General features: G+C 40.0%; 1 protein-coding gene across 2 annotated transcripts; it reads left to right on the top strand.

The window, feature by feature from the left end:
* Positions 1-549: 549 nt before the first annotated feature.
* LOC149083515 (cytochrome P450 3A24-like) lies at positions 550-26,465 on the top strand. 2 transcript variants are annotated; one of them, XM_089234032.1, is made up of 15 exons: positions 550-661; positions 806-947; positions 7,766-7,862; positions 7,951-8,003; positions 11,649-11,745; positions 13,141-13,257; positions 14,149-14,237; positions 14,341-14,486; positions 17,378-17,493; positions 17,846-17,963; positions 19,442-19,605; positions 21,308-21,396; positions 21,976-22,119; positions 22,206-22,368; positions 25,885-26,465. In XM_089234032.1, exons 2-15 carry the CDS (start codon positions 886-888, stop codon positions 25,978-25,980), a joined length of 1,551 nt encoding a protein of 516 aa, XP_089090158.1. In that variant the 5' UTR covers positions 550-661; positions 806-885; the 3' UTR covers positions 25,981-26,465. The 2 variants fall into 2 exon arrangements, with proteins under 2 accessions (XP_089090158.1, XP_089090157.1); XM_089234031.1 differs by lacking the exon at positions 550-661 and having other exon boundaries at positions 764-947.
* Positions 26,466-27,166: the final 701 nt, after the last annotated feature.

Raw genomic sequence — 27,166 nt, 5'->3', positions numbered from 1 at the left:
GGGGGTGGCGCCCCTTATAGGACGGGGTTCAGTTATTATTTTCGCACCGGGCCTGTTGAAAGCAGCGGCACTGTATTGGTTGCGTCCACATTCTTCTCGAGCAACTTGCGAACGATTAATGCAGCCGTTTTTTCCTCTTCCTCATCAAGGTCACATCATCCTCAAACTGACACATTATCCTGACTTCACTTCCTCATCATTCAAAACACTTCTCGTATCCACGAAAGATGGAAAAACACAACAGTTATATTTAAGTTCTCAAAACAATAATAGTGCACTAGGACGACCAACACGCATAACGGCTTCACTTCGACTGATGGCGTAGTGCATCTCGAAACATCAGACTAGTGTAAACGCGTTATAACGTCTGATACGATCACGCGTCGTCCGACCCGACGTGTTACCACGTCACGTCGTAGTAGTGTGTACCGGCCTTGACATACACACACACAGATCTTGTGAATATTGGGCGAATGCCAAAATCAAGAATACAAACGTCGTATTATCAATAACCTTGGACCTTACGCCATCGAATTACATACACCACGTGTGTGTGGAGGCTCTTCTCCTGCTACTTCCCACTCTCCATCAATTACGGCAGTTGTTAGAATCTCTCATCCGGGCTTCAAATACTCTGAAGGACGGCTTCGAGAGTGTGAATGTATGCCCTAACTCTCTCTCTCTCTCTCTCTCTCTGATAACTCACTGATATCTATTTTTTTTTGTAAAGTGTGACATCTCAGATAAAAATGATAACAATACTGACAATGTTTAAGTTATCTTAAAACCCTTTTTTTAAAAATAGACATGTTTGATTGAAAAGTGATCGTGATCCCTCTCAATCTCTCACTCTGAGTGCACGCATCAGAAAATAGTACAACCGTCATGGAGCTGTTTTCTTGGACGACATTAGCCCTTGTTTCCGTTTTCGTGTGGCTCCTGTATCGGTGAGTGATCGTTGATATCGACAATTATTATTTGTAAACTTGGCAATGATTGATATTTGAGAAATGTAAATTCACACATTTTATCTTTAAGGACGGGATTACACTATAAAAGTTTTATCAAAATTAATATATAATACTTGAAAAATTCAACCAATAAGCGTGTTGATTACATTTCCTCAAATGTAACCAATGGGCTTATTGGTTGGTTTTTTGCATGTTTTTTAAAATAACTTTTATCAAACATTCACGGTGTAATGTTTACAAAGAACTTGACTGGGAAAAAAACAACCAATATAACGCCGGGATTACACTATAAAAGTTTGATAAAATATATTTTACAAAACTTAAAAAAAAGAACCAATAGGCCTGCCTATTGGTTGCATTCGCTCTAATGTAACATACGTTTAATGGTTACATTTTTCAAGTTTATAAAAGAACGTTCATACACATTTTATAGTGTAATTCCGGCCTAAACCCATTGGTTGCAATCGCTGGAATGTAACCGATAAGCTTATTGGTTGCTTTCTTTTTCAAGTTTTGCAAAGGAAATTTTACCGAACTTTTCATAATGTTTACAAACAACTTAGCCGGAGAAGAAACAACCAATAAGCGTATTCGTTACATTAGCTCGAATGCAACCGATAGGCTTAATGGAATAAATTAAATAAGCTTATTTGAATGATAGCTTAATTCAAGGGTGCGCAGCCTTTTATGTCCTCAGACCAGATATATGGTATTTCTGCCGCTCACGGGAAAGAAACGGGAATATATTGGGTGACCATATGACCCTATTTTACGGGACATTCCCATAATTTTAACCGTTCCAACTTTTTTCTATAAAATGCACTTTTATTCCCAATTTTAAACGAATCTTACTTGAATTTTTATTTTTCACTGAAATGAAACATTGTGATCGTAAATTATACTAATTATAACTCTAATTGTCATAATTGATTATAGTCATATAGTCACATAGATATATTTATTTCACATATTTTGTAAAACTATTTTTTTATTTGCATTTTTAATTGAATTTTGATCAATTGTGGGTTGCAGAAATTCTTTTTTTTTTTGCTACCATTGATAATTTTTCAGCAATTTTAGCAATATTTGGCAACTATACTTACTTTTGACAATTTTTGGCTACAAACATTACTTTTGGAATTTTTAGTTATAAACAACAACTAAATATTTGATAATATTTTTGAATATAATTGACAACTTTACTTATGACAATTATTTTTTTCTTTGGCGACGACCCGTATGCGGAGCTCGATTTCCCGTAACTTTTTTTTCGAAGACAATATGTGGTCACCCTTTTACTACTGATCCTTTAGTACCGGAACAACTTTCGCAGGCCGGATTGAATCCCTTGACTGGCCGCATTTGCTCCGCTGCCCAGGGGTTGTACAACCCTGATTTAATTAGTAATTTGAGAAAAATGAAGTGATAAAACTTTACAAAATCTAACACATTTTTAAGAGTACGCTAGCCTCCCACGAACTTGAAGGAAGGCGTTTGCTTTCGATGACTTTCTAGACCGGGGGTTCTTAACCTTTTTAGTTCCACGGACCCCTTGTGCCAGTAGAGAGAAGATCACGGACTCCCTCCCCGAAAAGCACTTTTAAACGCATAAAATGTAATAAAATAAAAACTACGAAGCAGTCATGCAACGAGTGTGTGTTTCTTCTCCGACACCTTTGAAGTGCACAGTAAAACTTGTTTTAAGCCGGCATTACAGTATAAAAGTTTGATAAAACATCTTTCACAAAACTTTTATAGTATAACGTTGACCTGAAGCAGAATCGCAAGGGCCGGGTATATGAAAATATCCATTGTTTTTTGTATGTTGGGGAATCAAAAGCAAAAACATCTAGATGCAGCATGTAATCAGATTAAACTGTTACGTTATTTAAGAATTTCATGAGCAACAGATAAACATTAAAACAAATTTTCTATACCATCAAGTGAGAACATGTATTGCTGGACACCTTTTCAAAGGATGATACTTATAAATTAGTATTGTGAGTGATTCCTGGTGGTAATGTATTGTAGAATTTTGGGATAAGATAAGTAAAATGTTTCTTCAAAAGTGTGTTTTATGAGGTAATGGAAGTGAATACATATTACACTCATGTCCATAAATAAAGGATAATGCCAGCTCCGGAAAATAAAGGTTCAGAAACAAAACAAACGTTACTTATTCATAAAGCCCATTTGTTAAACAAAAGATAAAGAACAAAAACGATGGTGTATGTATGATACCATTCATAAAAACTACGATTTTTGCTCCCTGGAGCAATTGTAAAAAATATCTCCTTTACAAAAGCTTACTATTACATGGTTGGTATGATGGTTAATGCATTGTATGTCTTCCATGCGATGAAATACAGTCCGTACAACGCCTAGGCATGCTGAGTATCAAATTATCGATCTGATTTTGGGGAAGATCACTCCACTCAGCAAGCAATGCTCTACGAAGTTCCGGTACACATGTAGGAGGTGGTTGACGGGCTGCAACTCGTCGGATAAGCATGTCCCACGCATGCTCCATCGGATTCAAGTCAGGTGAGAATGCTGGCCATTCCATACGGGTTATATCCTCAGATTCAAGGCATTCGTTTACGATGTTTGCTCGGTGAGGATGGGCGTTGTCATCCATAAACACAAATTCTGCGCCCATGGCACCCCTCAACAAACGTACATGTTGTTCCAGAATGATGTCCCGATAAATTTGGACTTTCATGGTTCCGGTTTGAACATGCAGATCTGTTCTGGAACCCAGTATAATTCCACCCCAAACGAGCAATGCTGCACCACCGTAACGGTGTCGTTCAATGATGTTGTCTTGGTGGTAACGGGTACCTGGCGTTCTCCATATAAAAGTCTGACGTGAATCAGACTGCAAGCTAAACCTGGACTCGTCGGAAAACATCACACAACCCCACTGTGACGATGTCCACATTGCATGTTCTCTACTCCAGGCTAATCGCTGCCGACAGTGAGTTGCCGTGAGCGGAACACATCTGACAGGCCTGAGAGCATATAGACCAATATCTCCCAAACGTCTGTACACGGTTTGTCTTGAAACTGTGGTACCCGTGGCTGCAGATAGCTGACGAGACAGGTCGGATGCTGTGCTCCGTCTTTTGGCAGTTACTGCCAAATACCGGTCTTCATTCGGCGTTGTAACTCGGGGGCGACCTGTACTGTAATGTCTTCTGACATTTCCGTTATCTTGGAATCGTTGCCAAAGCCTAGAGACGACACTTTGGGCAATTCCAAGTTCCTCGGATACTTCCATCTGAGTACGCCCACATTCCAGGCGGCCGATAATTCTACCACGTAAAAAATCATCCACATGCGTCCTCTGTGTCATAACTATTCGCTTATGGCACTGAGCGCCTTACAGAACTCTTGTGAACAATTTTACTTCTTTGCCACCATTCCTTATATACCCCCCCCCCCCCGCTTACACTCTCGTCATTGTGACGTACTATCGGCATCATCTGGTGGCTTCCTGAAATTTGCATATCATTCTTGAAGATGTGTGTGATAATTCTACAGGTGAAATTTTTACTTTAGATTTCGATTTCCGTGCGATTCTGAATTATCCTTAATTTATGGACATGAGTGTATTTAGTCTATTTGAAGATCGAGATGTATTTAAAGGTAAGGAGAATTAACCTTTTTGAATATGAGGAGAATAGATTTATAGAAATATAATTGACGTAACGCAAGTATTCCAAGATGTTGATGAAGTTGTATTGACGGTGTAGTAAAATTATTTGTGATAATTCTAATTATTCCCTTATGGAGGCTGATTATAGGGTAAAGGGTTGAAAGGTAGTCAGAACCCCAGACAGAGTTAGACCATATAGTAGGAGTGAGGGTAGGAGTTTCCAATCGAAATTTTGTCTGTCAAAAAAATGTTTTTATCATTTCGGAAACATCGATAGCCTTTGTAGTTTCCGGAAGATGCTCACAAAATAAGAATTCTTTTTTGATGGCTCCAACATGCACATAGCGAGCAAAAACAAGAAGCTGACAGCATTGAGAAATGACAGTACCCAGCTGCATACTGAAGGGAAATGGCGAAGCTGAAAATTCCTCGATGAAATTACAAATACACTTAATTTCCTTCGGTGTATGAAAAAATTTAGTTAGTTGAATTTTTTCCTCTCAATCAATCTCACGGACCCCTGGGTTTAAAAAACATGTTCTAGACGCACGTCGCTTACAAGCCATCCTCCTGCTTAGAGGATGGGATGGGGGAGACCTTGGCCCTCCCAGACGATCGAAAATTAAAAATATTTTTAAATAATCAATATAATCGAAGGAAAATACCTTTATGTGCTATCTTAACCAATTTCTGTTAGTTTAAAAGGTTTTTTTGAAGTTTAGTAACTGAAAATTCTCCGGAAGGTATTCGTTGTACCCTTTCCAAAGATCCTCTCACACCCCTGCTTAGAGGGATATGTTCACCCTCAATGAATTTCTAGACGCACTCTCCTAACGCATTCACAGACGCGCACTTCTTAGGTATCTCTAGACGTACACTTCTTACGCATTTCTAGGCGCGCACTTTTTACGCTTTTCCAGACGCACACTTTTTACGAATGTCTAGACGCACTTCGCATTTCTCAACGCACATTCCTTACGCATTTAATAAGGGCACGCAAGCAGCCCACGTACTTCGAAGAATACACTTATCTTCTATGAATTTCTAAGAGTACGCGCACCCCCACCTAACGCATTTAGGGGAGGAACTTGAAGGTTGAGAACGACTGTATAGAAAAGAATAACCCGAAGACTGGAAGAAAGATGTTGGGAATGCCCCCCCCCCCCATGTTTACAGGACGTTTTTATGCCAAAATGCTCTAATACAGATATATAGCAGTGCTGGACAAAATTATTTCCCAACATGCCCGGGCATGTACTTTTTTTTCAAACACGTACACGACACTACTATATAAAGTTATTTCGTGTAAGTTATTATTTCAAGTCGGGTGTGTAAATTATTGGAGATCAGTCGAGCCCACTGAGCCAAACTTCATTTAGGAGGAACCTGTATTTAAGGGACGGATATTCTTCTCTATGAATAATAATTCATTCACCCCCTCTGAATAAAAGACACCTCTGTTTAAGGGACAAAAGGTCTGGTCTCGTGGGTGTCGCATATTGTAGCTTCCACTCTCCGGGGAACCCCCACATGGCGAATCATATTCACTGGGCAGGGGTAAGTTACTCGCATTGTAGGTCCCAGTCTAATCAGCCCTCGTGCGCATAAAATTACCGTGGAGCGGAAAAGTTTTTATAATGATTCGTCGCGGAAAGAAAGGCATTTCTCAGCGTGTAATTTTGTTTTCAACTTCAAAAATCATGTCTGCCATCTAACGACAGTATTTAAAATCAAAAATTGGAATACTTTGTGATGTTTGTGATCACAATTTTAGGACAAATTCTCACTTTTTGGAATGATGCGCAACATAAAACTAAATTTTAGTAATTATAAATCGCGAAATGAGTTTTTCTCTGTCATTTATTTGTTCTCAAAATATATTTTTGTATCAAAAAACTGCAAAATGTTATTTTATATTGACGTTTTAATTGGGTCGACTTCAGTTTTTCAGTGAGTCTGTGTGTGTAAGACGCTGATATCTATATACAGGGTGCGTAGCAAACGGGGGGGGGGGGGTATGGTATTTTACTGGCGAACCGTTGATCCTAGAAGCATACTTCCAATTACAAAAAGTTTCCTAATAACGTTTAGTACTCAGATATGTCGCTCATGTTTCAAGGGGTTGTTTAGTTATTAAAATAAAAAAATTAACTTTTTATACTGTTTCCGTTCGCCTCAAAACCAAATTAGAAAGTTGTTGCCCTGTCTCTCCTGATGCCAACTAAAATAATCCCACGTTCCTAAGTGCAATATTTACTGAGATATTCCAAAAACGGAGGAAATTTAGAAAAAAAAAACAGCGTTAAATGTAGGTGAAACGGTACTTCTGCATTTAGAGCTGTTTTCTCCTGAATTCCCTCTGTTTTTCGAATTCGAATATTTCAGTGAAATTTCCCCTCCCCCCATGGCAAAAAGAATTTTAAAGTTCGTGGAATTTTTTTTCTTTTTTCTTGGCATCATGGAAGACAGTGAGTGACAATAACTTTCTAATTGAGTTTCGAGACAAACGGGGACTGTATAAAAAGTTTAAGTTTTCTTTATTTTAATAACTATGCAACCCTTTGAAACACATGAATGGCATATCTGAGTACTACATGTTATTTGAAATTTTTTTCTAATTGGAAGTATGCCTCTAGGATCAACGGTTCACCAGTAAAGTACCTGCCATGTGTGCGTGCGTGCGCGCTAAACAATCTATAATTTTAAACTTATCTTCACCAAATTTTGCCCAAATACCAAACGGTACCCGAATTAAACGATAAGCTACTTTAAAAGTTCGTCAGATTTGGGCAAATGTTACAAATAATTATTCCAGTTGAAAATTCAGAATTCCAGAATCGATGAAAAATTCGGAATTTATGAAAAACAGAATCCAGAATTCCATAGTTGTGAAGCTCAGGAACCTTATTTACTACAAAAGATGTATTTGATACACTTTTTCTTGTCTTTTCTATTCCGTAAATGTGGGATCTGCCGCACACCCTTAAGGGCGGCTCTGGGGATGGAAAACATTTAAGATAAAATATGAGATTTCTCTACCTTCGTGTAGAAAATACAACCTGACATTTAGAGAGAGAGAATTGGGTTTTTTCAGCCCACGATTTTTACGCAATTTAATGAAATTTTTCTCCCGCAGATACTTTGTCAAGCCTTACGAATACTGGAAAAAACAAGGCGTCCCCTACGTTCCAGCGACACCTATAATAGGTTCGATGAAAGAGCTTCTAAGTTCGGTAAGGGGAATTCTTTTACGCGGTCTCTTTGTGCGTGTGTGTAAATGTTGTCAAAGCTTTACCAAAGCAATGATTCATTGGATTCCAGAGAGGTCATGAAGTGGAACTGGAGAGAGTCTTGAAATACGGAAAAGTTTTCGGGTGAGTTTTCTTGCGCTTCCTAAATTAATATCAGATTGTTGTTGTTTTTTTTTCAAATTGGTTTTGCAATTAATGGCGGAAGTTATATTTTATGACATTCCATTCAAAGCTGTTCATGAACAGAATGTTGTGCTCATAATCGAACTCAAATGATTGCTATTTCGGTAAATTTAAATTCACTGGTTGCTTCTGTGAGAGGTCGCTCCTAATACTCCTAGTTGATGCAAAATAATAGCCACACGACAATAGGAAAGGGGCAATCAATTAGTGAACGCTACGATTCCACCGTTATCTTATATATAAATGCGAAAGTATGTCTGTCTGTCTGTCTGTATGTATGTCTGTTCTTTATACAAATCTACAGTTTTAGGCCGATCGTCGCCAGATTTTGCATATATACCAAACAGGACCGGGATTGAACCGTAGGCTACTTTAAAAGTTCGTCAGAGCTGGGAAAATGCCCGAAGTGGGCGAAAAACTGTCGGGCAACAATGGTTTTGGGGACTCAACAATTACTTTCGGAACATTTACTTTGGTTACCGTAGTTTCCAACGATGCGTTTCAGACGTGTATATATGCCTTTACAATGGTTTGTCACACTTTTAATTCTGTTATTATAAGAGTTTATTCCTTTATAACGGTTTGTAACTTTTTCAATCCTCCCAGTAATTGAAGAAAACCCGGGAACAGCGCCGGGTATTTCTGCTAGCCTATATACAGGGTATCCTGCATATAGGCTAGCTTTTATCTCATCAACCGCCCATCGTAGAGGTATAGTTTCAATTTAAAAAATGCTTAAAAGGCGTTTGAATAATATTCGCTGCACAAGCTGGACGTATGACGTCGCTAACAACATAGAACAACAACTACGACGACAAAACAGGGAATAAAAATGTTTAATGTCAGCTGATGAACTCAATGCTTGCCTCAAATCATCAACACTCTGGGCACGAAGTTAAAAAATTATCATTATCCACTAACATGCGAGTTCAACTGAAAAATGACTCAGCACTGGTATCATTTTCACATCAGTTGATGAAACTTGGCAATGGACGAATTCCCGTAGAGACCCAAGCACTGGACTCATTACGTTCCCAAATGGATTTTGCCAGTTGTTAAATTCAGTTCAAGAACTTGCAGACAAAGTCTTCCCAAACATTCAACAAAATCACCGAAACCGTGAGTGGCTTTGTGAGAGAGCGATTCTGGCACCGAAAAATGACAGTGTGAACAAGACCAACGAAGAAAATATTCCAGGAGACTCCACATCTTAAAATCGGTTGACACTGTCACAGACTCAGCGCTAACAGTTCTGTATCCTGCAGAAGTTCTGAACTCATTTGATATCCCGGTTATGTCACCATACAACTTGACCCTCAAAGTCGGAGCACCTATAATGCTTTTAAGAAATTTGGAGACACCGATACTCTGCAATGGCAACAGACTCTGCGTGAAGAAATTGCACACTTACATGATTGAAGCAACGATTCTAACTGGATGTGCTGGAGGAGAAGACGTCTTCATTCCACGTACCCCAATTATCACTGAAGAAATGCCATTCGCTTTCAAGCGATTACAGTTCCCGATTCGTTTAGCTTTTGCCATGACAATCAACAAAGCGCAAGGCCAGTCGTTAGCAGTGTCACGTATCAACCTTCTTGAGCCCTGTATTTCTCACGGACAGCTTTTCGTCGCCTGTTCGCGTGTTGGCAATCCCAAAAATTTGTACACCTGCACACGTGATAGGAAAACAAAAAATATCGTGTATCCAGAAGCGATTGCCTCAAGTTTTTAATTGAAATATTTAAAAATAAGAGCAATTTTTTCTTACTTGATGCAGAAATTTTTTTGTTTAAGAAATAATTAATAAGTTTTTAAATTTTTTACGTGGCGGGCAACGTCGCCGGGTATCAGCTAGCTGGAAATATTTCAATTTCCATAATGCTCTAGTGCAGAGGTCTTCAACATTTCGGACACGGCGCGGGCCACGTTGAAACTTCCCCACGAAGCCCGCGGGCCAGCAACTGATTTAGTTTAGTGACATCTTAATAGAAGGTAGTCAATGAGGAGAGGTCAAGAGGTCAATTCCCCGAGTTGAACAGGGACAAAAACAATTGAAGACTTTTATTTACTCTGAAATTATTTCTTTAATTAATTACCAATTTTAATTAGTTCTGAAAATGTTTTTTATAATAGAAAAAAATATTTAATTACTGACTATATATATATATATATATATATATAATTTGATTAATTCTGAGACCAATTTTAATCCGAAATTAGTTTGAAGGGTTCTGTGATTGTTTGCTTCTGTAAGTCTGAATTTTTTTATTTCGTGTGATTCCGTTGATTTTACAGAAAATCAAATTTTCATATATTGTGCCTAAACTTTTAAATTAGACTATGCTCGCTCGTCTTGAAACACTGATTATTATTTTTTTAATCTTAGTATACCTATGATGAATGAAAAGAAAACAACAGCTTGATGTGTGCACTGTATTCACGCTAATTTTTCACGGTATTTGACAAATTGCTTCGATCAGGCTCGTAGGCATGGAAACTTCGTTCGGGGGGGGGGCCACTTTCATTTCGTGGGGGTCCAAAATGATAGAACAATAGATTTGGCCACCTTTTCCCCCCTTTTTCGGTCATCATTTTCTCACATTTCGGGGGGGGGGGAGCACTCTAAGTGTCCAGACAACTGAGGACTCACCCGAACCACCAGCGGAGACAGCAGTAGTCCAGCTCCTGGCCTGGCCACACAGACAACCAAGGGCTCACCCGAGCCAATCAGCCAAGACAGCAATGGTCCAGCACCTGGGCTGGCTACATAGACAACCGAGGACTCACTCGAGCCAACCAGCCGAGTCAGCAGTGGTCCAACATCCTGGCTGCCCACACAACAGGCGTAGGAACAACGACCCAATACCAACAAAAACAAAGACACTCGCGGAAAATTAGTTGCGTCCGGAAGGCACGCGACTGACGGCAGCTCAATAAATGTGAAAACCGCGCCCACTCAGGGCAACTGTCGCGTCGCTTGCGGTTAAAAGCATACAGATACTCAATATTGTTATTGTAAATTTTGTAAATTGTCGAAATGTAAATAAAACTTTCCGAATTTTCCCGGTGCTTTTTGGGGTCGGGTCTCCGGGGGGCGGCTTCGGCGTCTACTGGGTTTGAGGGCTCCTCCTGGACTTACCCCGGGGTGGGGGGCTGCGGCTTGCTCTGGACGATGGAGGTAGGGAGACCAGTCCTCACGGCCTGGAGCTCAAATCATACGGATCGAAGACTGGAGGCGTCGGACCGGGGGGCTTGGAACCCAGACCCTTCGGCCCGGTGCAGTCAGCTGTCTCCAGCGTGGTCCAACACCTCGGGGTAAAAGGCTTATATCCCTCAAGGGACAGAGCCTGAGCCTCGACTGGTCTTACAGACCCTAAGTCCGTCCCACTCACTACGGCCTTAACTTCGACGTAAATGTTGCCATTCAGAAAGCCATAAATCAGCACAGACTGATACCTGCAATGCAGCTTGAGGGAAATAAATTACCACACGATTATAGCTTACCATGGTGTAAAATAAACTGAAATTAATTTGTTTTTTTTTTTTTTTTTGTATGTTACAATCCTAATCTATGACGTGCAGCTACTTCGAATCATCGACACCTGTTCTGAATGTCACCGATGCATCTCTGATCAGAAACATACTCGTCAAAGACTTCAGCAATTTCACCGGACCGAGGGTAAGACCTGACAGCAACAATCTGTAAGACAGTTCAATCCGATGGCGTTTAAGGCTCTCTTGGTGTCTCGAATCTATAGAATGACTAACTTTCGAATAGCTTGATTTTTCGCTTGATTGTGGTAATAAGCACTACTAGTATTAATATTTAACCGTATACATGCGCCTCGTACACATTCACAATTGCAATCACTTCTACTCAACCGTACATGCACCTCGTAGGCATTCCACATTACAGCTGCCCTACTACTTAACCGCGCGTGCACCTCGTAAGCGTTCCCATCTACAGCTGCTACTACTTAACCGCACCTGCTCGAATTTCCTCCTCGAACTTGGAAAACACCGCAAAAAGACACGATCAGAATTACACTTACTGGATGCCAGTTGGCAATGAGCAGCTGAATGTCCAAGTCTGATCTAAATAAAATATTGTCAGCTGGAGGTGCTCGTACTTTAGTAGTAGTGTTTTGGGCGTTTCTGGAGTGGTCCGGTTTTTTTTCCAATCCAGAAACGTACCAACAAACAACCGGACCACTCCAGAAACGCACAAAACACTACTACTTACGTTTTTGAGCCAAAAACTGATAACCCTATAAATTAAAAGTTATGGATAGGGGCTATGCACGATTGACCTGTGGGGGGGGGCACAAAAAAGTTGTAGGGGGGGATGCAAGACATTTCTGCCAGAGTAATTTTGAGTTGCCAACCATGAAAAACAGGGGCGTAGCCAGAAATTTCGTTCGGGGGGGAACCACTTTCATTTCGGGGGGGGGACCAAAGTGACAGAACAATGGATTTGGCCATCTTTTTTCCTTTTTTCGGTCATTTTCTCACATTTTGGGGGGGGGGCCCGCTACGCCCTTGATGAAAAAGCATTTGAATTAAGAGAAGTCGATTGAAATAGCATATAAAATGTATTTTCTTTCGATATTCTCATTTTTTTTTGATGAATTTTTAAAAAAACATAAAATTTTAATTGGCTTGCGGGAGAGAGGCACGGGGCCCACCATGCTCCACACCCTGCTTAAACTCCACAGAGGAATTTTTATGAGTGGCATTGTACGGTTAAGTATTAGTGGTACCTTTGATGAATGTTTGAAAAAAAAATTACGAAAATCAAGGTAATATATTTTCCCCATTTTCTACACTAGCATTTTCCCACTAGCAGAATACCAGACATGCATAAATCTAACAACATAAATACGTTAAGACCTCATACATACACTCAAAATACACTTCCCGGCATGCACCATTTCGAAACTCCTCAGAGGAATGTGTACACGATGGATGTAGCAGAGAGCGACTGCTCAAAATGCTCTTAATCATTGCGTGAACATTATGCCTGCGCGGTATATACCAGTATAATTCATTTATAGTAGTTCCTTTCCGCTTTCAGGATATCACCACAGGTTCAGGCGATATAGATCACATGCTCTTCTTCGTCCAAGGAGAGAAATGGAAGAGGGTTCGTTCTCTGTTAAGTCCAGTCTTCACCACCGGTAAAATCAAGAAGGTGATATATTATTCTAATCAATACATGCTCAACCAATGACTTGCGAGCGTAATGCGGCCCTCAGAGTCATCTGATGTGTCCCGCAACCTCAAACCTAATTTTTTAAATATAATCTTAGTGGCACATTTACAGTTGACTTTAGTGACCCGCGTTACAGTTCCACATTAATCAAGTGGCCCGCAGCACATTTCCAGATCACTTCAAGAACCTGCGACGTATTTAAAGATCACTTAAAGAACCTGCGATATATTTAAAGATCACTTAAAGAACCTGCGACGTGTTTAAAGATCACTTAAAGGACCTGCGACTAAAGATGACTCAAGTGGCCTTCGGTGAAGCTCCACATCATTTATGTTACCCATAGCAGAGTTCCCAGGTCACTTTACTGAGCCGTGGCATATTTACAGGTCACTTAATTGACCCGCGGCATGCTTACAGACCACTTAATTGACCCGCGGCATGCTTACAGACCACTTAATTGGCCCGTGGCGTATTTTCGGAGCACTTGAGCAATCCACGACATAGTTACAGAGAACTTGAGCGACCCTTGTTGCAGTTCAACATCACTCAAGTTATCCTCGGCATAGTTACGGATCGCTCAAGCAGCTGGCGATGCATTTACTACTTATGTGATCACTTATGTGACCCGCAGCATATTTACAGATTACTTTAGGGGCCTGGGGCCCATTTACAAATCAAATAAGTGAACTGCGGTGGTGTTTAGATTACCAAAGTGGCCCGCGACACGTTTTCACATGAATGAAGCGGCTCGCACTCTGTTAAAGGTTGAGCAACCTTGTTCTAATCCATGACCCTGTAATATATACATCATTATTTACAAATATTGTGTGCCCAATAATGACGTATCATGTCTCCCTACGTGTCATTTAGGTGCTACCAATCATCTTGGATTCAGTTAAAACCACCTCCAAAAACTTCTCTGATGCTGCTAAAAATGATGGTGTGGTGGACATGAAAAAGTAAGTCTTGATTGTGTGCATGCTTTCAATCAAATCGTAAGCCATTCCAGCAATAGTTATGATGAATGTGATACGGGGATGACCATATTCCGTTCTCCCTTAGGATGTTCGGAGCTTTCGCGATGGACGTGATCGCAAGCGCAGCTTTCGCCACGAAAATCGATTCTCACAACGAACCGTCCAATCCATTCGTGGTGCACGCAAAAGAAGCCTTCAATTCCGATATGCCTTGGAGGTTCATCCTTCTGGGTAAGACAGCTGACCACCTCTCTCTGTTTTCTTTCCTCTCTCTTCGTCATTGCGAGGCTTTGTTGTAACGCTAATTTTACAGCTAAGATTTTGATTTTTTTTTCTTTTTTACCTTTCTTTTGTTTCTATACAATTATATTAGTGATTTTCTTTCCGACGTATGATGTATCCTTCTACTATGTATATGCGTACCGAAAGAGAACAGGTATGGTGAAGGTGAAAAGAGAAATCTACTTTGCATACCTATTCTTTTATCTCTACCCCTCTTTCTTAACTATACTGTACTTATCTATTTACTGTTTTCCTTTTTTTCATTTGTTTTTTTTTCTTCCTTTTCTTCTACTTTTTTTCCTTCACCTTCTTTCCCTTTTTCTAACGTACGGTTAGGTTAAAACAAGGTTACCATATTTATCGCCCATTCGTGAAATATGGATCATCCGAATTTCTCGCCAATACCGGGTGAGCGAAGGGTGTCTCATAAATTCCTAAAAATTGGAAGAATTTGTGTATTTTTAAATAAGGTTTGCGAAAAAGTTATTCTCCACGGAGAGTTTATTTTTACAGAAAAAATAGTTCGGATCTTCATCTACAGATGGCACTGCACTCCATTGCTTTTTAGATCCCGTTTGATAAAACGTAGATTCCAGTCTGAAAAGGCGTCTGTAATAAATTTCATAATTTTAAATGCGATATTTATCGAGATATTAAATACGAATCACACTATGTTACGGCAATTTATCACTGCGTTGACAAGTTTCCATTGTCTCAAAAATTGCAACTTTTAGAGACCACAAAATAAAGAATAAACCAACAGTTTTACTCTTTTATTCACAATAAATAATGATTACATTTTTCTTCACATTTCTTTCGTGAATCCACGCCCATCAATCAATGGGATAAATGCTAAAAACTTCAGTGTCAAATATCTGCATTAATATTGCAATATTTATCGCGAGACATCAAATATATAAGATCAGTATGTTTTTTGCTACTTATCACTGTGTTGGCAACATGGGCGGGGATATAGGGGGGTGGTGCCCCTCCCCCCCAGCGTCAAAGTTAAATTTGACTGATCTAATATAAATTGACATCATCATCATCATCATCATCATCGTACCCCCCAGAATTAATTACCGTGCCCCCCCCCCCACCCAGACTTCCAAGTCTATCTCCGCCCTTTGGAGATAGGCTTGGCATGTATTACGAGTATTACATAATACGTTGGGAAATATTCATTGGCTCTAAAGTTGCCATGTTTAGGGACTGTGCACAGACGGAATGAACTGAACCATTTCTTTTTTATTCACAATCAATATCAAATTCATTTTATGGCGATTACTGTACTATGACAGTTACAGAATTTTGACAATTTTGAATTTGATTTACGTTTTATAATTTGTGAACCATACCCTAAAACAGCGGTTCTCAACCGGTGCTCAACCGGAGGCTCCGTGTGAACTCCCAAGGGCTCCACGGCCGCTCGAGGAAAATAAAAAAAAAATTGAAAAAAATAATTATTATTAATATTTTTGAATAATAAAAATAAGTCAGAAACTTTGATGAATAAATAAAAATAGGCTCCGAGGTTCCGCCATAGAAATTACATACCGGAAAGGGCTCCGTGGATCAAAACAGGTTGAGAACCGCTGCCCTAAATCATTGGCGATAAAAGCCTCAAAGCCTCAGAGCCAAATATCTCCGTTATTATTGCATTTAAAAATATGAATTTTTTTTTGTTAATGGTTTCTCAGAGCCGCGTTTACATTTCACTGATTGGGAAGTTTTGGCATACAGGGAAAAGTTAATTTTACGTAATACCGTAAAATGGGGGAAGATTAAGCTACTTTGATGAGAATAGGCCAATTTGGGATTCAGCAATCAAGCACTCTCTCATGACTTGTTATCAAAAGCTATTAGAGTTTTACCATCATAACCGCTACCTCCTAGTGATCGAGAAAACTAGTAGTTTTAATAACAAGTCACACACTAGAGGGCGACCTGTCTAAATCCGAGGATGGTACATTCAGAGCCGCCGTTAGGGATGTGCGGTCGCAGCGGGGCCCGCGTTTTGGAGGGCCCCCCGCACTTACGGTAACAATAATTTCTTTCATAAATTCTGAATTTTCACCAACTTTAGGATTATGCATTTTCATCTAAATGGACATAATTATGAAATTGTTTCTTTCATAAATTTTAAATTGCAATTATATATCTGGGAATTGGGGTTTTTTTTAAAATAAATTCTGAGTTTTCATCAATTCTGAAAAACTGTTTCTTTCATTTTTTCTAAATTTTCACGAATTCTAAAATCATTTCTTTCGCTTATTCTGAAAATTTCCATCGGTGTTCTGGAATTTCGATGGACGCTGGAACTATTTCTTGCATTCATTCTGGTTTTGATAAACGCTAGAACTATTTCTCGCTTTTATTCTGTTTCTGGATTTCGATCGACCCTGGAATTTTTTTTCCCCATTTATTCCGAATTTTCATGATTTCCACATTTTCTAAATTTCCGATTCTCCCTCTCTCGCAGAAGAAAAAAAATCGAATCCATAAGCGGTCCTGTTATTAATTTCCCACCAGGCCCCACGTCTGGTAAGGGCGGCCCTCTACAGCCTCAGAGTGACATAATCTCACCCCATTTTATAGTACACACCCTTGGGAAAATTTAGTACAATTCGAATGATTACGTCTCATTTGAAAAATATTCGTAATTGAAAGTATGTTTGACTTGCAAGTCAACGGTTGCAGAAATAATGTCCGCTGTGCAAACAATTTAAACAGCCTGTACTGTATAAAAAATGTTTCATTTCTTAATATAAAAAATTCCAGGTTTTTCTTCGGAGACACTATGTATGCTGTCTAACATCAGTTTTTATTTTCATATGAAGTTTTGTTTCCCGGACTGCAAAAGCTGTTCAAGATACCTTTCTTAGATCCGAAGCAAACTGATTTCTTCAGAGAAGTCACCCTGAGAATCATAAAGCAAAGGAAAAGGACTGGCGAAGTGAGTGAAATTCAGCGAATTCATAAAGCTACTTGAAAAATATACAGTAAAATATATTCAAAGATTTATTTATCTTATGTATTAAGCACGAAACGAAGTTCCCTCGTATTCTATTGAACACTAAAGTACATTGATTACTCATAGGCATAATAACCAGGTTCATACAGATTCATAATCTCAATAGCGGGACACCAGAATTTAATTTAAAAGTTTGTGAATGACAGAAGAGAATATCTGCCATTTTTTAAAATCAAAACGGGTAATATCTTAATTTTCACGTTATGCGTGTAAAGCTGTAACTACTTTTAATTTATGCAACATTGAATTTCGAATTTTCTATCTCAATTTTCAGAAAAGAAACGACTTCATCCAGTTGATGATGGATTCGACACCAGACGATGAAACGGAATTGGACAACGATGACGGAGACACCGAAACCCACGTAAAGCCATCAACTGGAAAAACCAAAGGTATTTCTTTCTGATACTAAAATGGTGAATTGTAGTGGAACAAACACCAGAGGATTTTCGGAACGCCCCTGTGTAAAGAGGGTCCATTTCGACTAAATGCACTGGAATTTAACCGGATAATGATGTCTTCCTACGAGTTCGAGGGTCCATGGGCCCCTTGATGTTTTGACACCTTTTCCGATCCTTCAATGACTTCCTACGAAGACAATTTAGCGTGATTGTTGATTATGACCACTGGTGACCAACTTGTCACTGCTTTTTTTTCCTGCCTCTTCTGGTCTTCGACTGTATAGTGCAGTTCTCAACCTGTGGTTCACGGCAACTTCAGGAACGTTATTGAACATATTGTTATATGTAGTCGAATCCCGTTTTAACGAATATCGTTATAACGAAATTCTCGTTTTAACGAACACCTTTCTAATCCTTCCGATAAGTTTACATAAGAACAATGCAAAAACATGGAATTCCTTTACAACGAAATTTCATTTTAATGAAGTGATTTCTCCGGTCTGTTAGAGTTCGCTATCATGGGATTCGACTGTATATACAGGGTGTCCTATCAAGACCGTCCAAACTCTGCACAGCTAGATTTATGCTGTTGTCGACATACATGGCCAGATACATGGCCGAGCCAGTCAACTGCGTGGATAATTGAGAGTCTACCGCAGGCATCTTCAATCTGTTGTTCGCGAGCACCATGGTGCTCCCTGAAGCATCCAGAGTGCTCGATGCTCGCATCCAATTTTGTGCTCGCGAGTACTTGATCAACTTTCCAGTTAAACACCTTCTTCAAATTGCATTCAAGGATTGAAATGATCCTGATTCCATGCATTTATATGTCAAATTTGTCGTAAAGGTGATCTTTTAGTGATGGGGGTAAAGACAGTGCTCGCGATTAAATGAAGGTTGAAGAACTCCTTCTGGTCTTCGACTGTATAGTGCAGTTCTCAACCTGTGGTTCACGGCAACTCCAGGAAAACGAATTCCGATTAAATTCAGTAAATGGATAAAAAATAGGGCGTCAAACGGGTCTGTGCCACGTCAACTCCACGAAATGTTGCGCAACATGTTGCAAGTTTTCTACCCGAGATGGATTACAAGAAAACCAGTTATTTTGTTGCGTAACACGTGTTGCTGGACTTTGTATATGAGTGTGGACGAGTTCTGCGACTTGTTGCTCCACTTTTCAAAGTTGCGGAACACGTCCATCCACACTCATATGCAAAGTTTGTCGCTCAACTTGCATATGAGTGTGGACGTGTTCTGCGACTTGTTGCTCAACTTTTCGAAGTTGCAGAATACGTCCACGCCCATTTATAAAGTTTGTTGCTAAACTTGTGTATGAGTGTGGCCATGATCCGACCGATTGTCCGGCGTCCAAACGTCCTGCTCCGAATCTTTCATACCGACAGAATTTGTCAAAAACACTTTCCCCATGAAATGGCCAGTTTATGATGTACACGTTTATTTTATTTCAGAATTGACCCACGATGAGCTAGTAGCGAACTGTGTCATGTTTTTCCTCGTTGGGTACGAGACCTCGTCCTCAACGCTGTCGTTCTTGACGTACCTCCTCGCCCTGAACCCTGACGTCCAAGAAAAACTCATAAAAGAAGTTGACGAGACGTTCGAAAAATACGGTGTGAGTATAGCATTACAGTCAAAAGGCTTATATCCCGAGAGGGACAGAGCCTGGGTCGTGTCTGATTAGTAGGTAAGTAGGTAGTATAGCATTACACTTTATATATCTACGCGCGAACTGATTGTTATACTTAACAACTGTAAACTCTGTATTGTACCTGTACTCTCTGACCCTGTACCCAGGCTTTATATATCACACAGGGTGATTTAAGCACATTCTCCCATAGCAATTGGGGTGTCTCCGGAGATTTATTGGATATTAAATTACATTGAGACGGCCATCACTGGCAGCAAATACAATACATCCGGCCACGTCTTGAATTGGCCGGCCAAAGCGCGAATCATTTCTGAAAATCGGACTTTGACCAAAACTCCTGGCCAATTTGCGAATTCGCCGCACTTCGGACTTGGGCAGTAGCATACGTATATGTATGGTAAATATGATAAATCGGTCATTTTGCGTAATCACCAGTCATTACGCATATTCACCAATCGTCTCGCACGTTTGATAAATGCTATAAAGAAATTATTACTTTTACTGATGATTATTCATCTTAGGCATAATACCCAAGCTTCTGGTAATTTTGATAAATACTTGATATGTATCTTTTTATTGATGATTATGCATAGTAAATAACCAAGGGTAATTGGTGAAATTGATAAATATGGAAAAAATTTTAAATGAATCTAGTAGTACGTTTTATAAATATTGTTGAACCCGATATAACGAATTCTCATTTAATTAATTTCATGCTTTAACGATTAAAATCGTAATTTCATGATTAAAAAAGTTCATTTAAATCGAAGAATTTGCCAACTAAAGGTTCGTTACATCAGGGGAATATCGTAAAATTTGTTAAATAGGACTTCGTTATATCAAGGTCCTATTTCATTATTCGTCAAATAGAAGTTATTTCTGGGACATTCGGAAAAATTCGTTAAATCTAATTCGAGCATCTAAATAATAAATTTTATCACAGCAATGGAACCGATTTATCATATTTACCAATACGAAATGGTTATTATGCATAATAACCGGCGATTGTGATGGATTTAGTACGATTTATCATGTTTACCAACGACCCTTGGGTATAAATCTCAATAATTTTGAAACTATTTCTCATCAATTTTGAAACTATTTCTCATCAATTTTGAAATTATCTCTCATCAGTCATTAAATTTTGTTATTATTTCTGAAATTATTTCTCATAAATTTTAAAATTATTTCTCATAATCAATTATTTCTCAATTCTGAAAATATTTATCATTAATTCCTAAATTATTTATCATCAATCATGTAATTATTCCTGTCATTAACTCTGAAATTATTTCGCTTGTTAATTCTCAAGTTATTTCTTTCATTAATTCTCAAATTATTTTACATCAACGATGTAATTATTTCTTATCAGTTATGAAATTATATCATTATTTCTATTTTTTCTAAAAATAAATTTGAAATTAATTATTTCTTAAATAATTCATTGAGATCTTTTATACTTCAGCATTTCTTTTAATTTTGTGACTATGCAAGCCTTTTCGTCGCCGGACCACTACAAAAAGCTTCGAGGGCCACACGTGGCCCGCGAACCATGTGTTGAAGACCTCACCTACATAACGAAGGATCATAAATAAACCATTATCTCACATTTTTACCATTGTACCTTCGGGAATGATTTGATTTGACTCGCACATTTCCTTTTCAGGAAGAGTTGCCTTACGAAGCCATACAAAACATGACATACTTGGACATGGTCGTCTCCGAAGTTTTGCGGATGTACCCCATCGCCACACGGTAAGTATGAAACATCAGAATATAGTCAAACGTCATGTACAACAATCTCTGTTATAACGATACCTCGGCCGTAACGTCAGAAATTTACCGTCTGGGCTGATTCCCATAAATAATGATGATGATGATGATGCTATTTAACATCGCTTATAATGTCGATTGGAACGTCACGAATTCGGTTATAACAACACATTTTTCGTCTCTTGCTTCTGTTTTCATAGCGTATTCCCAAAAAATTCCTAGAATTAGAGCTTCTCTAATGGAGATAATATTATTGTGTTGTACAAGTTATGACTGATGTTGAATAAACGTATTTACAACAAAAATGCGCACAAATTTTTCAGTCTGCGGGCCAGATATGCGGTACATATTTCTATATCTGTCTGGGCCAGAAACTTGTACGTTTAGGGTGGCCATATAGCCCGTGTTTTGTGGATAACTTCATAATTTTATCGCTAATTTTCGCAAGATTGGGCAATCAAGAACGTCCGCCTAATTTTTTCCTACAACCAAAAATAAATTTGAGTAGAAAAAAATGGTGTAGAAAAGTCAACCATTTGGTGACATTTTTGTAATTTTCAGTACTGAAAGACGAGCGGAAGCCGACTACAAACTTGGCGACACAGGAATCACGGTACCAAAGGGCATGATAATAAATATTCCTATTTACGCATTACATCGTATACCGGAATATTTCCCAGATCCAGATAAGTTCGATCCAGAAAGGTAAGAATCTACGTTATTCAGGAACAGAAATAATTGAAATATTTAATTGCAGATTTTTATATTGACGTTCTTTTATTTTTCAATAGGTTCTCTCCGGAAGCCAAGGCGTCTCGTGAACCGTACACGTACATCCCATTCAGTGCCGGTCCTCGTAACTGCATTGGCATGAGATTTGCTCAGTTTGACATCAAGGAATGCACAGCTTACATCGTCAGCCAATTCCGGTTCAAGCGATGTACGCAGACTAAAGTAAGACACGTGAAATGACGTCTCTTTAGTGGTCTCCATATCTAGTTTGTAAAGACCGGTTGATCTCAACCTGGAACCATATGCGTTCCTGGGATATTCAAGGACGAGAGGGGGGGGGGGAGTCAAGGACAACTGGAAATCAAGTGGGAGGGAGCCATAGAAGGTGGTTAAGTGGGCCACGCAGAGTTGTGAAGAAAGATGCAGGTGTGAAAAAAATATAGCTATTCAGTGAAATGCGATGGGGAAAGTGTGAAAATTTTCAGAATCTAACAAAGTTGCATATAAAACTAGGGTCATCTTAACACAGTGGGCAATCCATGAATCTCAATGATGCACCCCCTTGCCCCACCCCCTCAGAGTATGCAGGTCACTTTCGTAAATTTGACGCTGCATTCCAGCCCATTTTGATACTTTGCTGGGCGAAACGGGATAAATCATCACCTCCTAGAGATAGATCTATCTCTACGAGGTGATGGATAAATCCCCGAGTCGAGCAAGGAGGCCGTATTCGAGAGGTGCCACTCCCTTAATGTCCGTCGTGGGCCTTTATGATAAAGATACAGATCTATAGCCCTCAGCGCTTGGCATAGCATGACGGAAATTCCAAGCCGAAGCCCTACGCTACACGCATGGGCAATGTTACCCCACAGTAGGGTAAAACTAACCTATCTCACGACGGTCGACTAATCCAGGAATGACCTGGGGATCCTCATTATGATTTCTGGTGGTATGATTCTCGAGAGTAATGTTGAATATGTATACGCTTTTACTTCCAGCTAATCAATGATTAATTAGCTGGAAGTTGATTATTAATTAACTGGCTTAATTATTGATGTTTAGCTCCCCCCCCCCGAAACATCAATATGCGTGGGAGACATGAAATGGGGAAGCAAAAATACATTCAATAAGTGGAAAGGGTACAGCCCCCGCTCCTGGATGAAGGAGGAGGGCCTTGGATAAGGCCGCCGAGCCTCGAGAAGAAAATATGGCTCAAAAAGTGGGAGGAGGAGCATGAATGGAACTGGAGAACTGGAGAAACCGCGAGACACCCAGGCTCTGTCGCAAGAAGCAACGCAAGCATTTTGCCCCCCCCCCCCGAGGGGGGGAACAGGGCATCTCCGGTAAAACCAAAATTTATTGATTCGTCAAAGATTACATATAGTGAAAGGAAATCAAAAATTATGTAAATCGAAGAATCAAATTAATCAAGTTAAAGTAAAGTGCAACGGGCACGGATAATAAATAGTCATGGAAAGTTGTATAAAAATCGTATCGCAAAAGGCGCAATCAGAAATTTGAGTGATCAAGGATTGAATCAAATGGCAAGAAGGGCAGAGCATCTCATTGCACTCCGGCAGTTCAATACAGTCAGTCTAATTTCTCCGAGACGTCATTAATTAGGTTTGGGATTCATCCTGCTCCTCGCTCGCAAACAGTGCCACCAGCGCACTGTCAGGGTGAAGACGCGGCGATCTCCTTACCGGCGCTGGTACCGGAGTTGCAGGAGCTGGAGGAGACGGATCCCTTATCTTCTCGGGATGTTCCTCAAGGAATTTCACCATTGTTCTTATCTTTTCCTTTGATTCTCCTCGACGTAGTATGCCAAGCATCCATGGTCTGTGTAAATGGGCAGCCGGCGAACAGAAGTGAAAGGGCATCGTTTCTGGACAGCATGTGGCGTAGTGCAGGGGCGTGCCAGGCTCAAGACAAGAGCATTTATCGCTGGCAATCACTTTAAAGCGACGTAAGGTTGCTGGGAAAGGCCCATGACCGGTGACAAATAAGATGAGCTCTCGTGACCAGCCCCTGCTCCTAGTATCTACTTTCTTTATAACTTCGTGAGTTGATCTTCCTGACGCCTCCGGCATATCCCAATGCAATTGCCAATTTGCTATCATGTCCCTCCAGAGGAGTGATTTTGCGTGAGAAGCTGGGTATAAGAGTTCGTCGTAAAAGACTCCGGTATTGGTCGCTTCTTTGGCCGCCGCATCCGCAAGCTCGTTTCCCCACTGGCCGTTGTGGGCTTTTACCCAGGAGATGCGTATTGATGGGTGAGATACAAGTATACTCCTTATCTTTCTCGCCATTGCGTTTTCAGAGAGCGGGTTTAGAATGGCCTGGAGACTTGAACGGCTATCCGATCTTATTACAGTCTGCCTCCTGTTTGTAGCTGCATCCAGAGCTGCTGTAAATATAGCGAGCATCTCAGCTTGATATACTGAATTATTTTCTTTTAGTTTAGCAGCCCATTTACGCACGATCTCCGTTCCCACGGTTTTTATACAGGCAGCTCCTGTACCTGATTCCAGTTTAGAGCCATCCGTATAATATACGACGGATTTCTCCTCAGGTGTATCATCCTCCGAAGATTCTAGGAATACTTGATTGGCCTGCAGAGATTCTGCAGGATGCGAGGTCCAGCCTATAGTTTTTTGCTCGAAGGCGTCCGGGACTAATGTTTCCTCTAACAATGGACATGGCTTGTGAAGCTTTAGAAGACGTGTGACTCGTGCCAGGAATTCTATCTTGAGAGATAATGGCGGGAGCCCCAAGATCACCTGAAGAGCATTCGTAGGTGTAGTTCTATACGCACCAGAGATATATAGAAGGAAGGGTCTTTGTATAGAATCGAGCCGTCTGAACATCTGGACCTTGGGAGAATGCCATATTGAAGCTCCATAAGCTATCATAGGCTCAACCACTGTCAAGTAGAGGGATCTCCTCAGAGCCCGTGTCAGTCCCCACTGTGGTCCAGCCATCAGGCGCATCTTCTGAAGAACACGTGACGCCTTTCTCTTCTGTTCTTTGATGTGATCGTCCCAGCTAAGTTGCTTATCGATAAAAACGCCTAAATAACATAGCACGTCCGTTTTCTTGATGGTTTTCCCTTGGAACCAGATGGTGGGAGGTCTTTTTTTTTGATATCCACAAGAATTTTGTCTTAGCGATAGAGAGAGTGAGCTTATGCATGTGCAGCCAATTTGACACTGTTCTAAGGGCTTCTTCTGCTAGATCACCTGATCCTTTGACAGTAGGGGCAGATGCAATTACCAAAAGGTCATCAGCATAAGCCTGAACTTTGACGTTTGAGGGCCAATTAATTTTCAACAACTCATCCAGAACAAGATTCCATAACAAGGGGCCGGAACATGAGCCCTGAGGTGCACCCTTTTGAAGCTCTTTCACAGCTTTTCCCGCATCCGTGACCAACACCGCTCGACGGTGGTACAAAAGATCCGATAAAATTACCTTGAGCTGTTGTGGTATGGGCGCTATTGCTAGACGGCGGCGTATAGACGAGTATCTGAGGTTATCGAACGCCCCTTCTATATCCAGGGATATGATGGCTACGTCATTACCTCGATTTCTTTGCGTCTTAACCTCTTCCATCATGTCTGCAAGCGCCATTTCTGCTGAACGACCTTGTCGCATGAATGGAAAAAGGTCAAAAATCACTGGTATAAAGACTACTATTATTATGTTTCATATTCTCTTATTTTTGTTTTTAATCAATAGGTGCCTCCGGATTACTATTTCAACCAGGGGCTGCTTCAACCGAAGGAGGTCTTCCTGAGAGTCGAACCAAGGACCGACAGGGTTTTCACGCTTTGAGTTGCTACGCGAAGGTCCAGATTGTGTTCGACATTTTCTTCTTCGTCAATCATCGAATCAAACGCTTATGAAAGATCGCATAAATTGTTTCACAGTGATTTAATCTATCCACAAGAATCGTGTGACTCTCGGAATTTTCGTCACTATTGTTGTCACAGCCTCCATGCTGAAAAGTGTTATTTCCTGTTTCAAAAATATGGTCTGTAAATACGATATTTGTCGGTAATATAACGAGCTGGTGTGTTTTATTTCTTTCCTTGACGTATTTTATAGGAATTGTTGCATGATCAGACGTATTTCGTTAGTTCCCTCTATAGGTATATTCTTCATTGTGTGATATCTATCAGAAAATTTTTCTGACAGTTATCTTTGTTATCCATTTTGTGTTTGATTTGAAAAATTTCATTCAAACTTTTTGTATATAATAATCATTTGATTTTAAAAAACTATTACTGTTTAAAAATAATTAAAGGTAAAGTTTTTTTATACCAAGTGTTTCTTATAATATGGGCTTCCATGTGGCGTAATTAAAGTAGTTGACGCAAAGGCCAAGAAGCAATCTTGGCTTCATATTGCAGATTGGCATTCAGAAATCCGATAACGTTTCGGCTACTTCCTCGTATTCGTAGAAATGCTCTTTCTAAAGGAAGAATTTTTTAATCACAAATTCGATTACCGTAACGCAAATCGTGATGAAAGTTCACCTTGCGTCCACTATCTTGGGCGTAGGCACTAAAATATGGAAGCTAAAGGTACTGGTCCTTGAAATGCATTTCTGATAAGGCTGATGTGCCCCCATAACCAAGTAATTCACGAACATAATTACGTACTTGATGCAAACAACGTGAAAAACAGCGTTTGCGGGGTTTTTTTGGCACTTACAGTGTTTACCATTTTTACCGTGCAATTGTAGTTAAAAATTCCTACACTATCTTTTATAAGATTGTAGCCTACAAGACTAGCCGAGTGGTCATAGTGACGGACTCGCATCACCAGGATCCGGGTTCGAACCCCACCGGCGCCACAGTGGTGGTCGGCTGAAGTTGGTTTTCTGTAGTTTCCAACTTCAAGGCGCGAATGCGAGCCGATCTCCCCGTTAAAAAGTCTCGCCACAGAGAGCAACAGCCCTACAACGTTACAGATATTCAATCATTAATTACACTTCACTTATTATTTGAAGTATAGA

This window comes from Pholcus phalangioides, unplaced genomic scaffold, assembly GCF_987345545.1.
Source record: "Pholcus phalangioides strain wild (caught in Gottingen) unplaced genomic scaffold, Ppha-v1.0 ptg000008l_1, whole genome shotgun sequence".
Lineage (NCBI taxonomy): Eukaryota > Metazoa > Arthropoda > Arachnida > Araneae > Pholcidae > Pholcus > Pholcus phalangioides.
Note: the sequence above shows the minus strand (reverse complement) of the source record. Positions and strands in the feature narration are given on the sequence as shown.

Excerpts from the sequence above, each read along its gene's own strand:
- LOC149083515 (XM_089234032.1), top strand. The coding sequence starts at position 886 with ATGGAGCTGTTTTCTTGGACGACATTAGCCCTTGTTTCCGTTTTCGTG. Across the intron at positions 948-7,765 it reads TTCGTGTGGCTCCTGTATCG|ATACTTTGTCAAGCCTTACG; the intron begins GTGAGTGATCGT and ends TTTCTCCCGCAG. Across the intron at positions 11,746-13,140 it reads GCAATTTCACCGGACCGAGG|GATATCACCACAGGTTCAGG; the intron begins GTAAGACCTGAC and ends TTCCGCTTTCAG.